This window comes from Panthera leo, chromosome B1, assembly GCF_018350215.1.
Source record: "Panthera leo isolate Ple1 chromosome B1, P.leo_Ple1_pat1.1, whole genome shotgun sequence".
Classification (NCBI taxonomy): domain Eukaryota; kingdom Metazoa; phylum Chordata; class Mammalia; order Carnivora; family Felidae; genus Panthera; species Panthera leo.
Genome location: NC_056682.1, coordinates 32470310 through 32485650, shown reverse-complemented (window position 1 = coordinate 32485650; position 15341 = coordinate 32470310). Strand labels below are relative to the sequence as shown.

Genomic DNA, 15341 nt, shown 5'->3' with positions numbered 1-15341 from the left:
CGTTATCCTCTCCTTGCCAGAACATCAACTTTCTTCCCCAGCATTTTTCATTTCTCTCACTCAACTGGCCATATCATAAAATGGATGAAAATTTAATGTATCTGTGTTACGCTCCTGCATTTAAATATTAGAACATAACATCTTTTTAAAAGTTTGAGAGAGAGTGCATGCAAGGGGTGGGAGGGACAGAGAGAGAGAGAGAGAGAGAGAGAGAGAGAGACAGACAGAGAGAGAGAGAATTGCAAACAGGCTTCATGCCCAGCCTAGCACAGAGCCTGATGTGGGGCTCGATCCCATGACCTGAGTGGAAATCAAGAGTCAGAGGCTTAACCGACTGAGCCACCCAGGCGTCCCTAGAAAATAACATTTATATGACTTATTTTTCAAAACTACATCAAATTATTTTCTATGTCCATATGATTGACTTGATTCTTTCCGTAGGTCACTTGTTTCCTAATAAAAATAAAGGTCACCCGCCATGTTCTAAAGCCATGCTGTCCAATTTGGAAGCCACTAGCTAAAAGAAGCCATTTAGATTTTAAATGTATTAAAATTAATAAAAGATTAAAACTGAGTTCATCTGTTACACTAGCCGTATTTCACCGGCTCAGTGGCCACACTTACTAGCGGTTCCCATACTGAACATTGCAGATGTGAAATATTTCCACCCTCGTGGAAAGTTCTACCGGACAGTCCTGTTTCAAAGAGCAGAACAAAATGACAAAGAAACATCTATTTTAACTGTTAGTCTTGACTAAGACCCAGCAGCTCACAGTTACAAAGTGATAATGTCCAACTCAAAACCTGTTTGCAGATCTATATGGGGGGTTGAGTAGTTGCCATCTTCTCTTTCTTCCCCACGGATGTCAAATTTACTTATAAGACAAAAACAAAACAAAACAAAACAACACCAAAAACCAACAACAACAAAAAACAAAACAAAACCAAAACCAAACAAAAACCCTACACACACAACCTGGCAATTCTCAGGGCAATCAAAGCATAACAGATGTTTCTTTGTAGGTTGCAAAACTACTAAGGAACACATTCTAAGTAAAAATTGAGTTAAAACTTCATTTTATTTTCACTTAAGTCAGCCCTAATAACACAGTATCAAATGCAATTTAACATCTCACCAAATATTTTCCAATCCAACTTTCTATCTAGGCTGTACAGGTTGAATGAGAAAGTTTTAATCTGTAAAAAATCGTTACTCATTCTGTGAATATGGATAAAATGTTAACCCCTGGCAATTCTGATGAGCAGCACTTGAGTACATCCCTGAGTACTTCCTTAGTCGTGACATCCAGAAAACAACCACAGCTGGTTTAAAAAGAAGGCTCTAGTTAATTAAATGTTACTTTAACGGGTTTATAATAAGCCTGTGACAAGTATGTCTTGAATGTTAGATGAAATTTTCATTGCTTTCAGAGTGTGGAACTAGGACACATCTTTTTTGTATGAGTCAGTTATTTTTATTTAAGTTTTTTCCAATGACATTCTTAAGTTGAAAAACAAAATACACAGTTAAAATGCAATTCTAAAGTGACAGTCGTAAAACTACTGAAAGTGTCTAGCTTTGGGTAATAACATGATGGTTGACTTATTTTCTTATGTGTTTTTGTTTCCCAGATTTGTTAGAATGAATTTGTATGATTTATGCAATAAGTAGAAAAAAGTTGGAAGATCTCCATTGCTCTACGTTCTAATTTTACAAATAAAAATTATTCTAGCAGTTGACCCTTTACATGAAATAACTAAAGGGCCATCAATTAGAGAAAATAGTAGTGAAATGATTGAGGAAAATCTTACAGTTCTGTAAATTTGAAAACTGCCAGTAAGTTGGGCCACCATACTCGTTTTTCATTTGAAGGGCATTTTTGGCATTTGTTTTTAACTAGATCACTTTAGCTTTACTCCCTCGAGCTTACTAACAAACAAGATTAGAATTATATTGCAAACATAATATTCAACATCTGTCTTTCTTATAAACCAACCATAATATCAGATTTAAAAGATCTCTACCAACATAAAAATGTGATAAATTTGGAAAAGATTTTAAGTTGGTAAGAAAGTTTCTAATAGACTGGCACACGTACCTTTCTTTATGTAACAACTTGGTTGGGAAAAAGCAGCAATGGACATCTTAGATGTCATGGATATGAACTCTGATTGTTTTATATTGAGCTTACTTTTGTCCTCAGAGGGGCCGAGCAGCTCTAGAACGATTGTGCTAAGAATGGCTATTTACTTTATGCGTACTCCCCAGTGTGGGCCCCGAGGGTCCACATCACTGTGATTATCCACTTTCGTAAACTAGGCACTAAGAATGGAAACATTCTATGAAGTAAATTGAGAAGCACATGCAGTCAAGTTTATGACCACTATATTATACTGCTGAACTTAATCCTGTCTAAAGGACAAGTGAAAGCCATCTAACCCACTGGGAAAGTAAATGTCATTCTGTACCTAGGAGGACATATCAATTTGGGGAGTTTTAATTTGCCTTTAAACGCCATTTTCAAATTGCAACCTATGTTTCTCAAATGTAAAAATTAAAACCTGCACATGTACTTAAAGTGTTTTTTCTTACATGCCCATACTATTACCTAATACACTATCAATAAATATTTATTGAATTTATGCAGGCTCATTTACCCAAACTACCGATCACAATTATTAAACACGGAATCCAATTTACTCTACCTACACTTTTAGTTGAATACATTTAAAATTGATTTTAAGTTTTTATTTAAATTCCAGTTAACATAGTTTAATATTAGTTTCAGGTGTACAATGTAGCGATTCAGCACTTTCATACAACACCTGGTGCTCATCCCAAGTGCACTCCTTAATCCCCATCATCTATTTAACTCACCACCACCCCCAACCTCCCTTCTGGTAACCATCACTTTTCTAAGAGTTAAGGGTCTGTTTTTGGGTTTGCCTCCCCCCCCTTTATTCATTTGTTTTGTTTCTTAAATTCCACAGATTTTTCGCTTATTTCGTTGCTAAAAAAGATGACATAACTAACTCTAGGTCAAGAAGGCAAATGTTGGGGCGCCTGGGTGGCTCAGTCGGTTGAGCGTCCGACTTCAGCTCAGGTCACGATCTCACGGACCGTGAGTTCGAGCCCCGCGTCAGGCTCTGGGCTGATGGCTCAGAGCCTGGAGCCTGCTTCCAGTTCTGTGTCTCCCTCTCTCTCTGCCCCTCCCCCGTTCATGCTCTGTCTCTCTCTGTCTCAAAAATAAATAAACGTTAAAAAAATTAAAAAAAAAAAAAAAAAAAAAAAAAAAAAAAAAAAGAAGGCAAATGTTAAAATACTGCAATACTTCTGGAAAACAATTTGGCCTTTGGAATAATTAAACATTCACATACACTAGCACCAAATACAGTTGACCTTTGAACAATGCAGGGTTTAGGGGCACCAACTCCCTCTCCCGTGTACTCTAAAATCCACATAATGCTCTCGACTCTCCACTTTACTCATAGCCCACTGATGACTGGAAGCCTTACCAAGAACATAAAGTCGATTAATACATATTTTATACATTATGTTATATACTCTACCGTTATAAGGAAGTGTGCTAGAGAAAAGAAAATGTTAAAAAGATCGTAAGGAAGGAGCGCCTGGGTGGCTCAGTCAGTTAAGTGTCTGACTTTTATATTTTTAAATGTTTATTTATTTTTAATACTTTATTTTTTATTTTTTAATTTGATTAAAAAAATTCTTTTAACGTTTATTATTGAGAGACAGACAGAAACAGAGCATGAGCAGGGGAGGGACAGAGAGAGGAGGAGACACAGAATTCAAAACAGGCTCCAGGCTCTGAGCTGTCAGCACAGAACCTGATGCGGAGCTCAAGCTCACAAACTGCGAGATCATGATCTAAGTCGAAGTCGGATGCTTAACCAACTGAGCCACCCAGGTGCCCCATAATTTCATTTTTTTAACTTACATCCAAATTAGATAGCATATAGGGCATAATATTTGTTTATTTTTGAGGGAGGGGGGAGGAGCAGAGAGAGAGGGAGACACAGAATCCAAAGCAGGCTCCAGGCTCTGAGCTGTCAGTACAGAGCCTGATGCGGGGCTCAAACTCATGAACCACAAGACCATGATTTTACAATTGTGAGATGGAGCCCCAAGTTGGGCTTCACACTGGGTGTGGAGCCTACTTTAAGATTCTCTTTCTCTTCCTTCCTCTCTCTTTTTCCCTCCCTCTCTATCCTTCCCACCCCCCAAAGTGTTCTCTCTCTCTCAAAAAATAAAGAAAAAATCATAAGGAATATACATTCACAGTATTGTATTTTTAAAATTATTTTTAATGTTTATTTATTTATTTTTTAATGTTTATTTACTTTTGAGACAGAGAGAAACAGAGCATGAATGGGGGGAGGGTCAGAGAGAGAGGGAGACACAGAATCCGAAGCAGGCTCTAGGCTCCGAGCTGTCAGCACAGAGCCCGACGCGGGGCTTGAACTAGTGAACCACGAGATCATGACCTGAGCTGAAGTCGGACACTTAACCGACTGAGCCACCCAGGCGCCCCTAATGTTTATTTATTTTTGAAAGAGAGAGAGAGACAGAGAGTGAGCAGGGGAGGAGCAGAGAGAGAGGGAGACACAGAATCCAAGGCAGGCTCCAGGCTCTGAGCTGTCAGCACAGAGCCTGACACAGGATTCGAACTCACAAACCATTAGATCATGATCTGAGCCGAAGTTGGACCCTCAAATGACTGAACAACCCAGGCACCCCACATTCACAGTACTATATACAGTGCACTTATATATACATATGAGTGGACTTGTACAGTTCAAGTCCATGTAGTTCAAGGGTCAACTGTTATTACAACTTATATATATATCCACTATATATATCCACTATATCCATAGAGCAGTGGTTCTCAAAAGTGCCATCCCTAGACTGGAAATATGTTATACATGCAAATTCCAGCCCCATCCCAGATCTACTGAATCTGAAGGTCTGGGAGTGAGGCCCAGCAATGTGGTTTCTCAATTCATCCAGCTAATCCCAATGCATGCTAAAGTTTGCAAACCACTGCCCTAGAAAATGCTTGCATGTGTTCACCGGGATATACATACAGGAACATTCATCGTAGCACTGTCAATTTAATTGCAAAATGTAAAGAAATAAACAACCCAAAGGCCCAGTGACAGGAGAATGAATAAAATGTGATAGTTATTTGTATATAATGGACTATTACAAAGCAGTGAAAATAACTAAACTGTAACTATGTGGAATGTTAAGGTTATAATCTTAGAAATATCGTAAATCCAAAAAGATTACATATATCATTGTAGGATATGTGCCAAAATGACAAAACAAAATATAGTTTAGTTACTCAGACATACATGGCTCAACTATTAAAGAAACACAGCAGGGGCGCCTGAATGGCTCCGTCCGTTAAGTCAGGTCACGATCTTGCAGTTCGTGAGTTAGAGCCTGGCGTCATTTGTCTCCTTCTCTCTGCCCCTCCCCCACTCGCACTCTGTCTCTGGGTCTCAAAAATGAATAAACATTAAAAAAAAAATTAAGAAATACGGCAAAGAGAAATACACACCCATGAAATTGGAGAAGCAAGGGGATACAACAGTGGACAAGTAATTGAGTTTTGGTAATATGCTTTTTCCTGGGTTGTGTGGGAGGTTTACCCTATTTATTATTTTCCTCTTACTTTTTATGCATTATCGATATTCTTTATGTGTATCAAGTACATTTTTTAAATGTTTAAAATTGAAGAGCAAAGTTGTTACTAATGTTTAGATTTCATCTTTCTTCCGCTTAATATAATGGATTCAAATTTGGATACTCAACACCAACAACACATTTCTGACCTAATATCGAAGCCAGAAGGAAAACGATTACGTCCTGGGCCAGGACTGTAAACATCAGCACAGAAGATCTATTTCATATCCCACTATGTCTGCAGTGAACTGACATGGTTTCTCATAGAAGACGGTACTCAGGAAGTGTTGGCTGAATGAATGAATAAGGTATACAAAAGGTTTACAACTTGCACAGCCCATTACTGAATATTCTGAAGTTTAAATAAGCAACTTATGTTCAAAATGTACAGAAATTTTGAACTGACACCAGGTTGCTCCAAAGCCATTCACTACATTCAGGTGTTTGGGCCCTCATTTCGAATTCCTTATGCCAACTATTTGCAGGGAATATTAAAAAGAGAAAAATGGAAATTCTGAGGCATATGGAGAAAGGAGGAAAGGGTTCAAGCACAACTGATTCTTTTGGAGCAATTGAAAAAAAACCCTAAAATTTAAAGATCCCAATTTTTTAGAATCATGGCCTTCAAATGTTTTTGACTATGTACCCCATCAGTAAAACAGTTTTGGGCATGTGCTCAAACATTTATGTGTTTATTTAATTATTTTATAAAGCTTATGCCACACGCAGAAAAAATATGATTTCCCAAATGAGGATTTTTTAATCAACATAGAGTATGGAGTCGGCCAGGAAAAATCCCCTAGTTATCATTAAATTGAATGAAACCCTGCAAATATAAAATTGACTTTAAACAATGAAAACAAACAAGGAAGGAAGAAGGAAAAGAAAAACATCTGAAATTGTCTTCGTACGTTGGGAAGTATTTTTAAACATCTTGCTAATGGGGATGACCTCATCATTGGCTAATGTTTCCACGAACAATACACACTTAGGGAGTGGCTTATTGTTAATAGTAGTTATCATTTGGGACTTTAAAATAGTCTTTAAAATTCGGTACTTTTTGACTTCTCAGATCCAGAGATCCAGTTTTTGTTTTTTTTTAATCTCGTAATTTCTATTGGGAGATATCTGCTCTACCATTTTCTCATTGCTACGTGTGTCCACATTAACCAGTAGTCTTCAATCTGCTGCTTCTTTGAAGGAATCTTTTAAAGCCACTTGGCATTTTGGGGTGCCTGGGTGGCTCAGCCGGTTAAGCGACTGACTCTTGATTTTTGGCTCAGGTCCTGATCTCATAGTTCCTGAGATGGAGCCTTGCACGAGGCTCCGTGCCTTCAGCGCATAGCCTGCTGGGATTCTCTCTCTCTTCTCTCTGCCTCTTCCCTGCTCACACACTCTCACTCTCTCTCAAATAAACATTTTTTTTTTTTTTTTATATTAAAACATTTTTTTTTTCATTTAACTTTGGGAATCAGAGAGAGACAGAGTACCAGCAGCAGAGGGGCAGAAAGAGAGCGAGACACAGAATCCAAAGCAGGCTCCAGGCTCTGAGCTGTCAGCACAGAGCCCGATGCGGGGCTCGAACCCACGAACCGTGAGATCACGACCTGAGCTGAAGTCGGACGCTTAACCGACAGAGCCACCCAGGCGCCCCTCAAATAAGTAAACATTTAAAAACAAAAAGCCACTTGGCATTTTGGTGAAGGTTAATTTAGTCGAAACCTGGATAATACACATCTTAACCCAGCACATGTGTGCTTCAGTACATCACAATATGCCTAAGCGAACCAACGAGTGAAGGAAGTTTTCACGTATGAACCCACTCTCCTCACTCAGAAGACTTGAGACCACCTGATATATTCGGTGGTTGAAAGCACGTGTGTCTTTAGAGATTGAAAAACCAACTTTTAATATGACTTTATATTTTTAAGTACAAATAGAAAGCATAGCATTTCTTCTTAAATACCGGCGGGTCCTCTTGCACACCCTCTGTGGTGTCCTATCTCACTCTGGAAAGCACTTAGAGAATGCAATGTCCTCTCTACAACTACATCAAAGCATTCACCAGCTAACACTTCTGTTGATTCAGTATACAGAAAAGTCATAGTAGCATATATGACGTGGTTCCCCACAGTAACTCCCTGGCCTCTCCAACCCTGGGCTTTACGGCCCAGTCTGGCAACCACTGAACAAGCTTTATAGAAGGGAAACTTATTTGAAAAAACAGACTGGTCCTATGGCCAGGAAGCAAAACTAGAAGCTAGGTAAGTACGGAGATAATGAAAGTGACACAGATATTCCAAATGCTGGGTGGGAAATCAAACTCTAACAGGGGTGCTCTGTTTCAGCATGTTTTTCGCGAACATCATGTCATGATCACGCCAATCCTGGCTAAATATAGTCGCTTGATTTACATCAACATGCCAGCTGTTACGTGTTATTCTGCTATCTTTTGTCAAATAAGAGGACTTATAGTATTTTTTTAATTAGCTAGAGAGAGAGAGAAGGAAACATGGAGAGCTTTGGCATAGGATATGTTTTCCAATTAAGTAGTAAGGATTATGGTTTGATTTGTTTTTAATATTGAGTTTATACAAGTACTTTCTAGTTTGATCTTCCCAACATAAACATATTTATCTTTATTTACTCGAGATGTGGTTTTTCTAACCTATTGAAATTCCCTATCAAAATATTTTAAAAATAAATACAATTTAAATCCAAAAATCTAACCTAGTCAAAACTAGATAGCTGCAAAAGACACGGCAAGACTAACACAGACGATCTTTGAAAAAACAAAATTCAGTGGTTTCAGAGGAGAGTTACAGCATAGTTAAATATTTATGGCTGAGTTGAAACATCTTGTCTTTCAGGGAGGGACAAAGCAGAGATGCTGGAAAAAAAGGTCCATCAGAGGTCTGTTTTTGAGAACATATTACAATTGTTTGGATATACTAAGTCTTCCAGTAACAAGTTTTAGATTATTAGCAGCTAACAGCAGACGAAACAGGTTTATAAAAAGTTAATGGTCAGAAATAACAGAACTCTCGTGAAATATATTTGCAAGTAACATTCATGAAAACTCCAGAACTTGAATACATGCCAGTTGTTTTCATGTGTTAAATCTCTAAAGCCAGAATAACGCAAAATTATAGTCAACAAACTAGACTGTACTTCAGATTTTTAGCGCAGATTTATTTTAAAATTTCGGAGTAGTTGGAAAGCCATTTTTCATACCCGGGCACAAATACACTAGTTAAAAATTTACTGTTTCCAAAATATGCAGGAAACAAAGTACTGTATTCTGACAAATAATACAATGAGGCCAATTTACCTTCGTCTTAGACTCTAAGGCATAGTTACTTCTAGATGTCACTTAGCCACATCATAAATGTCTGCCTTGAACAGTCAAATTTTCCAAAGAAGCCGAACAACTTTCATGGGTGGGGCAAGAGGCTTGAGAAGGAACAGGATTCATTTTGGCTTGCTCCAGCCTTGGAAAAAAATATTTAGTACCACACCCTCAACAAAGGCCTAACACAGCAACTTGTGATGTCAAATCAATCCATTTTGGTCTACTGTGACGGTCCTCTAAGGAACTAAAATAAGGCGAAATTAAAAAGTGAGTAAGTTCGGCGGCGGCGGGGCTTGGGGGCGCCTAAAAGAGAAAGGTAGGAACCATCAAGAAAATGTCCCTAATTTTCAATCTTCTCTCCGACCTAGAAGAATATCTTATTTATCCACCGATAAACCGTTTTTTTGGTTTTTGTTTGTTTTGTTTTGTTTTTTATTCTTTCTACCTGATCAGGCTTCCGTGCCCGCCTTAGTTGTTAACCACCACTTTCTGGAGCAGACCATTACTCAGCACGAAGGTGGCCACGAGCACCTTCTATAGCCAGGGGTGGGGGGCAGCGGGGTCTTCGGGGAGGCGGCGGCAAGAGGAACATCAATCAGCACCCAGCGCTCAGGTGACAGCGGCCCTCCCCACGCCCTCCGAGTCCTCCTCTTTCCAGGACCCACACCTGGACGTGGGAACGCTAAAGCACAAGCCGACCTGCGCTGGTCCCCAGGACGGCCGGAAAGCCCAAGGGCAGGCTCGGGCTAGGAATCCCGCGGGTTGGGAGGAGGCCGCGGGGACCCTACGTTCACCTCCTGGACGCCCCCACCCCCGGCGCACGCCCACCTCCCAGCCCCTCTCCCCAACTTCAGCCCTCTGCCCTGCCAGCCCGCTCCGCGCTCCGCTGCCCTAGCCCCCCGCAGCCGGCCCGCCTCCTCCCGACTCCCTTACCTTTCCGTTCTTGGGGCTGCCGTTAAGGAACAGGGTCACCCGCCTCATCGCGCTGCCCCCACTGGGTCCTGAGTGAGTCGCCACCCTCCCACCTGGCTCTCCTCCCACCTTCTTCTTCTCCCGCCCTACCCCTCCCTCCACCCACTCGGACTCTCCTCCCTTCGCCACCTTCCTTCTCTTACGGAGACACACTCGCAAGCACTCTCGGTCACACACCCCAGGGTTGGCCGGTCCTCCTTCCCACCCCGCCCCTGGGCTTCTCAGTCAGCCTGGGACCCTTCCCCCACCTTTCCCAGACTGACTCTAAGCTCCACCAATCAGGAGGCAGCGCCGGCCAGAACTCAACCAATCATCGCCCTTCATTGGGTGGGCTCATACTAACCCAGCCCAGGTGGAGGGAGGGAAGAGAGGTTGCAGTCTGGCAGACGGGAAGGGTTATCAGCCAATCAGCTGAACCTGAAGCCGAACGGCGGCTCAAAGCGTTACTGAGCAGGCGCAAACCCAACCCCAGGTAGAGCTCATCTGCATAGGGAGGCGGGGTTTGAAGGAAAGAGGTGGAGCACTAGCAGGGACCCATACAAGTAGCACCACCCCCCTCAACTCGCTCAAACCACGGGCGAAACGGCTGGCGTCGGGACTGAGTGATTGGGTAAGGGCCGCCCGTCCTTCTGCCAGGATTGGTCCAACGATTCTTTTCGAAGTTTGCAGTATCCAATTGGAAAATGGGGGGCGGAGCCAGCACTAACCGAGGGGTTCCTCCGCGAGACGCTCACGCAATGTAGTCCCTGCGGATACAGGTTAGGCGCCGGTGTCTCTCGTCGATGCGTCACCCACGGCTAGTGGTGGCTTCTCTCCAGCTCACGAAGCCACTCTTGGTCCTGGGACGGCGAGGAAGAGGCCTGGCAGATCGAGGTACGCGTGGACACGTGCGGGCAGCGGCGGCGTAGAGATTCGCGGAGTAACGCCAGTGCCGGGAGGCGGGGCCAGCGGTTTGAATCGGGCGGCGGGTGCGGCCTGGCGGTGGAGAGGGTAGGGAGTGCGCACTTGGGCGTCGGAGTGCTGGCGTCCTGGACAAGTCGGCCCCCGGCGACCCGTTTGGTGGCCGGTACTTGCCGTCTCGAGCGAACCGTCAACACCTGCAAGACACTCACCTGCGGTGGAGCGTTTCAAATAAACCCATTGGGAGAGCCGAGCTGCGGGAGTGAGAGGTAGGGCAAGGAGCCTGGTGCAGCAGAGCTGTTTTTGGGGCGTGCTTTTCAGAAGCGTGTTGTACTTCTGCCCTGGAGATAGTGGTCCTGTGTCCACTCCTGTGACCTGAGCCGGGTCACCCGTGTGCTTTCTAAAATTCAGATTTCCTGGAACCCAGCCGGACCTACTTAATTAGAATTTCTGGGAATCTGCAAAGCTGTGTCTTTTAACAGGGTACGCAGATGTTGCAGATGTTTGCCAAGGTTGAAAAGCCATGGCTTCTAGTGTGGGATCTGTTGGTTTCCTCCCCAACAGCAGTTTCCTCCTTTGCTCTTTTTAAAAGCTCTCAAAATACGTTCTTGGCATCTAGTTTCATGCCTGTATAGGTTGCATTAAAATTCAGTCTTGAATGAGGATCTTGATTGAGTCACGTTAATATTGGGGATGGGGTTATTTTTCTCTTCTCTCTCTTTTTTTTAGATGGATACCAACTCAAAAGACAGCGAGCCTCTTGAAATCAACGAGTCTGCTATTCCTGGTGCTGGTATGTAGTGATCTGTTGCCTCCTTGTGAAACGTAAGGTTTAGGTATTTGTTTTCATCATATTTTGCCCTCACAATATGTTGTCTGTTTCAGAAAGTACCTCTTTAATTTTGGGAAATGGGAAGCTTGTAACTCCTCACAAGCATGCGCCTGAAGGGACTCCTAATGGTTGCACACCAGATACTTTTAAGTCACCCTTGGACTTTTCCACAGTAACAGTAGAGCAACTGGGAATTACACCTGAAAGCTTTGTAAAGAACCCTTCAGGTAAGAGAAGTTGTCATTCTACTGCAGTGCTTTTAAAGTTTAAAAATAACTTACATAAGTTAGTTTTGTTCATCTTCTCTATGTCATTACTTTGACTCTGCAAATGTTCAATTAGGAAGATTTCTGTGAATATGCACAGTGCATTTAGCATATTAGAATATCAGAGTCCCAGGGCATCCAGCTTGATAATGTTCAGAAGTGTGCTCTGTGCTCAAACTGGAAAAGATGTCTGTGAACACTATGTGACTGACACATGGGATATAGGAATACATAGACTATAGTAATAAATTTCATGCTCACGCATGGCAAAAATAAGAGAATGTTGAAGAGTAATTAAGAAAGATTGGGGAATGCCTCTTTCAAAAGCACAGACAGAAAATTGACTCGGGCTAATCTTGTAGGAGTAGAAATGAAATTCACCAGTAGAGGCTAATTTTGCGTAATGAAATAAATACGGAAATGGGATTAGATTGGAAAACAGCGTTTAGAAATGGAAGGTAGCAGAAGACTGGAAAGTCACAGGGCACTAAGCTAGGTAATACATGATTTAGACAAGATCACGGTAACATACCTTTCTGTATTCCTTTCTTAACATTATTCATAGGCCTTAAAAACAACAACAACAAAACTAGATTTATTTTGTCCTCTTCAGTATGTGGCCAGAATTCAGAGTAGTGTGTACAAGGTAGATAGGTGTCTCCGAGAAATAAATCCTCTTGAAGAATTGGGAATGTGAGAGTACGTTGGCCTAAGTGGAGAAGTTTCCTTTCAGTTCTTGGGGAGAAGACTGACTAATTCCAGAAAATGAAAAGTTCTTAGTCCAGAGCAAGCCATCACCCGTCCCTGTGTGCAGGAAATCTGAAACAAAAATGACAACTGTTAAAATGTGTTCACATATTCATTCCAGAGCTGTCTAATAGTGCTCTCTATGTGTCAGACACTTTGAGAAGTGTGGAATAAGTCAGTAGACAAAACAAGATCCCCATCCAACTGCTCGAGTGTGAAGAATTTCGCCTATCCTTATCTATTTAGATTTTTGTAATGTGTTTATCTTGCTATCTTAGGCTGCTATATCACAGGGAATTCAGTACATGATTACTGACGATTGCCTTGTTTTGTTCCAATTTTAATGAGTTTTCTTTATAGGAAGGTCACCATCCTCCCTGAAAAAATCGAGACGACGCTCTACAATTGGTGCTCGGGGCTCCCCTGAAACAAACCATCTTATTCGTTTCATTGCTCAGCAGCGGAATTTAAAGAACGTGGAGAAATCTTTGACACAGAATTCCCCTTTTCTGGTATGATATTCTTCCAAGTTCTGTCATGAATTCTTCCAGGGAGAATGTTTTGCTCTGTTACAAAGCTTTTGCACAGTGTTTCTACCTTGTGCATCTCATCTTTTTTGGGTTGGGGAGATAATATTTTGTCTGTGTCTTATAGAGATCATTCAGTTAGCATTGATGGGGATGTTGAACATGGGCACATCAAGAATTAGGTTAGAAACAGATAGAAATGGTTTTCTAGGTGAGCTGTTTTATTTTGCAGATCCCCCCCCCCCCCCCAGTTAATGTTCTTCTCTGTAATGAGGTGAGGCAGTATTTTTCAAGCTTTTTTATTTAATACTTTCTAAGTGTCTAATTTTTTTTGATCACTGCATATTGGCATGTAGGGGTAAGAGTTCCCCCCCGGGACAAAATATATTGGGGATAACCTTGTGAAAGGGAGAGATTTATTTGTCTGCTGATGGGGAGGGATATAGATATTTCTGCACATTTTTAGCAGAATAATGTATATTTCTAAAAAGTAAAATAACGTACAAGAGGTACTATGAAAGACACAGTTAAGGTTTACCCTTCTGGAAGGACAACTACTTGTCTCTTTTGGTACTGGCCTTCCGCTTTTAAAATGTACTTACATTACCACTTGTTCATTTTTCAGTGTTTGGACACTATCTATATATGCGTGAGGCTATGTAGTCCGGTGGTTCTCAGAGATTATCTGCAGATCCCTGGGGATCCCTGAGTCCTATTCAAGAGGTCAAAGGTGTTAAAACATATTTTTGTGATAGCAGTGAGGTGTTTGCCCTTTTTCCACTAGGTTGATGTTTGTGCTCACAGTGCAGGAGCAACAGTGGGTCAAATTGATGGCACCAAGCTGTCATTTTAGTCCATTCTGCTAAGCATTCACAGGAGGTGTTAATGCCAGGTTCGCTTAATGTCCGTGATGATGCAGTGAAAGTTATGTTTGTTTATTTTTTATTTTATTTGTTTATTTTTTAATTTACATCCGAATTAGCATATAGTGCAACAATGATTTCAGGAGTAGATTCCTTAGCGCCCCTCACCCATTTAGCCCATCCCCCCTCCCACAACCCCTCCAGCAACCCTCTGTTTGTTCTCCAGATTTAAGAGTCTCTTCTGTTTTGTTCCCCTCCCTGTTTTTATATTATTTTTGCTTCCCTTCCCTTATCTTCATCTGTTCTGTGTCTTAAAGTCCTCATATGAGTGAAGTCATATGATATTTGTCTTTCTCTGACTAATTTTGCTTAGCGTAATATCCTCTAGTTCCATCCACGCAGTTGCAAATGGCAACACTTCATTCTTTTTGATTGCCGAGTAATACTCCATTGTATATATAGACCACTTCTTTTTTTATCCATTCATCCATCGATGGACATTTGGGCTCTTTCCATACTTTGGCTATTGTTGATAGTGCTGCTATAAACATTGTGGTGCATGTGTCCCTTTGAAACAGCACACCTGTATCCCATGGATAAATACCTAGTAGTGCAGTTGCTGGGTCGTAGGGTACTTCTATTTTTAGTTTTTTGAGGCCCCTCGATACTGTTTTCCAGAGTGGCTGCACCAGTTGGCATTGCCACCAACAATGCAAAAGAGATCCTTTCTCCACATCCTCGCCAACATCTGTTGTTGCCTGAGTTGTTAATGTTAGTCATTCTGACAGGTGTGAGGTTGTATCTCATGGTGGTTTTCATTTGTATTTCCCTGATGATGGGTGATGTTGAGCATCTTTTCATGTGTCGGCCATCTGGATGTCTTTGGAAAAGTGTCTATTCATGTCTTTTGCCCATTTCTTCACTGGATTCTTTGTTTTTTGGGTGTTGAGTTTGATAAGTTCTCTACAGATTTTGGATACTAACCCTTTATCTGATGTGTCGCTTGCAAATATCTTCTCCCATTCTGTCGGTTTCCTTTTAGTTTTGCTGATTGTTTCCTTGGCTGTGCAGAAGCTTTTTATTTTGATGAGGTCCCAATAGTTCATTTTTGCTTTTATTTCCCTTGCTTCCGCCGACATGTTGAGTAAGAAGTTGCTGCGGCCAAGATCAGA

The 15341-nt window shown here is 41.5% G+C and overlaps 2 protein-coding genes across 4 annotated transcripts in view; one reads left to right on the top strand and one right to left on the bottom strand.

Annotated features, from left to right (window-relative positions):
* KCTD9 (potassium channel tetramerization domain containing 9) overlaps positions 1 to 10144 on the bottom strand; it is a 37534-nt gene extending 27390 nt beyond the window's left edge. Inside the window, exon 1 of one of the 2 annotated variants that reach the window (XM_042934534.1) lies at positions 9996 to 10144. In XM_042934534.1, the coding sequence (XP_042790468.1) occupies positions 9996 to 10043 (48 nt within the window). In that variant the 5' untranslated portion in view covers positions 10044 to 10144. The remainder of the gene's footprint in view (positions 1 to 9995) is intronic. The other variant, XM_042934535.1, reaches the window with a different exon arrangement.
* A 612-nt stretch (positions 10145 to 10756) lies between these two features.
* Positions 10757 to 15341, top strand: part of CDCA2 (cell division cycle associated 2) — a 49347-nt gene continuing 44762 nt past the window's right edge. The window contains exons 1-4 of one of the 2 annotated variants that reach the window (XM_042934529.1): positions 10757 to 10907; positions 11664 to 11727; positions 11820 to 11993; positions 13140 to 13291. In XM_042934529.1, the coding sequence (XP_042790463.1) occupies positions 11664 to 11727; positions 11820 to 11993; positions 13140 to 13291 (390 nt within the window). In that variant the 5' untranslated portion in view covers positions 10757 to 10907. Of the gene's footprint in view, positions 10908 to 10958; positions 11204 to 11663; positions 11728 to 11819; positions 11994 to 13139; positions 13292 to 15341 lie in introns of those variants that run through there. The other variant, XM_042934530.1, reaches the window with a different exon arrangement.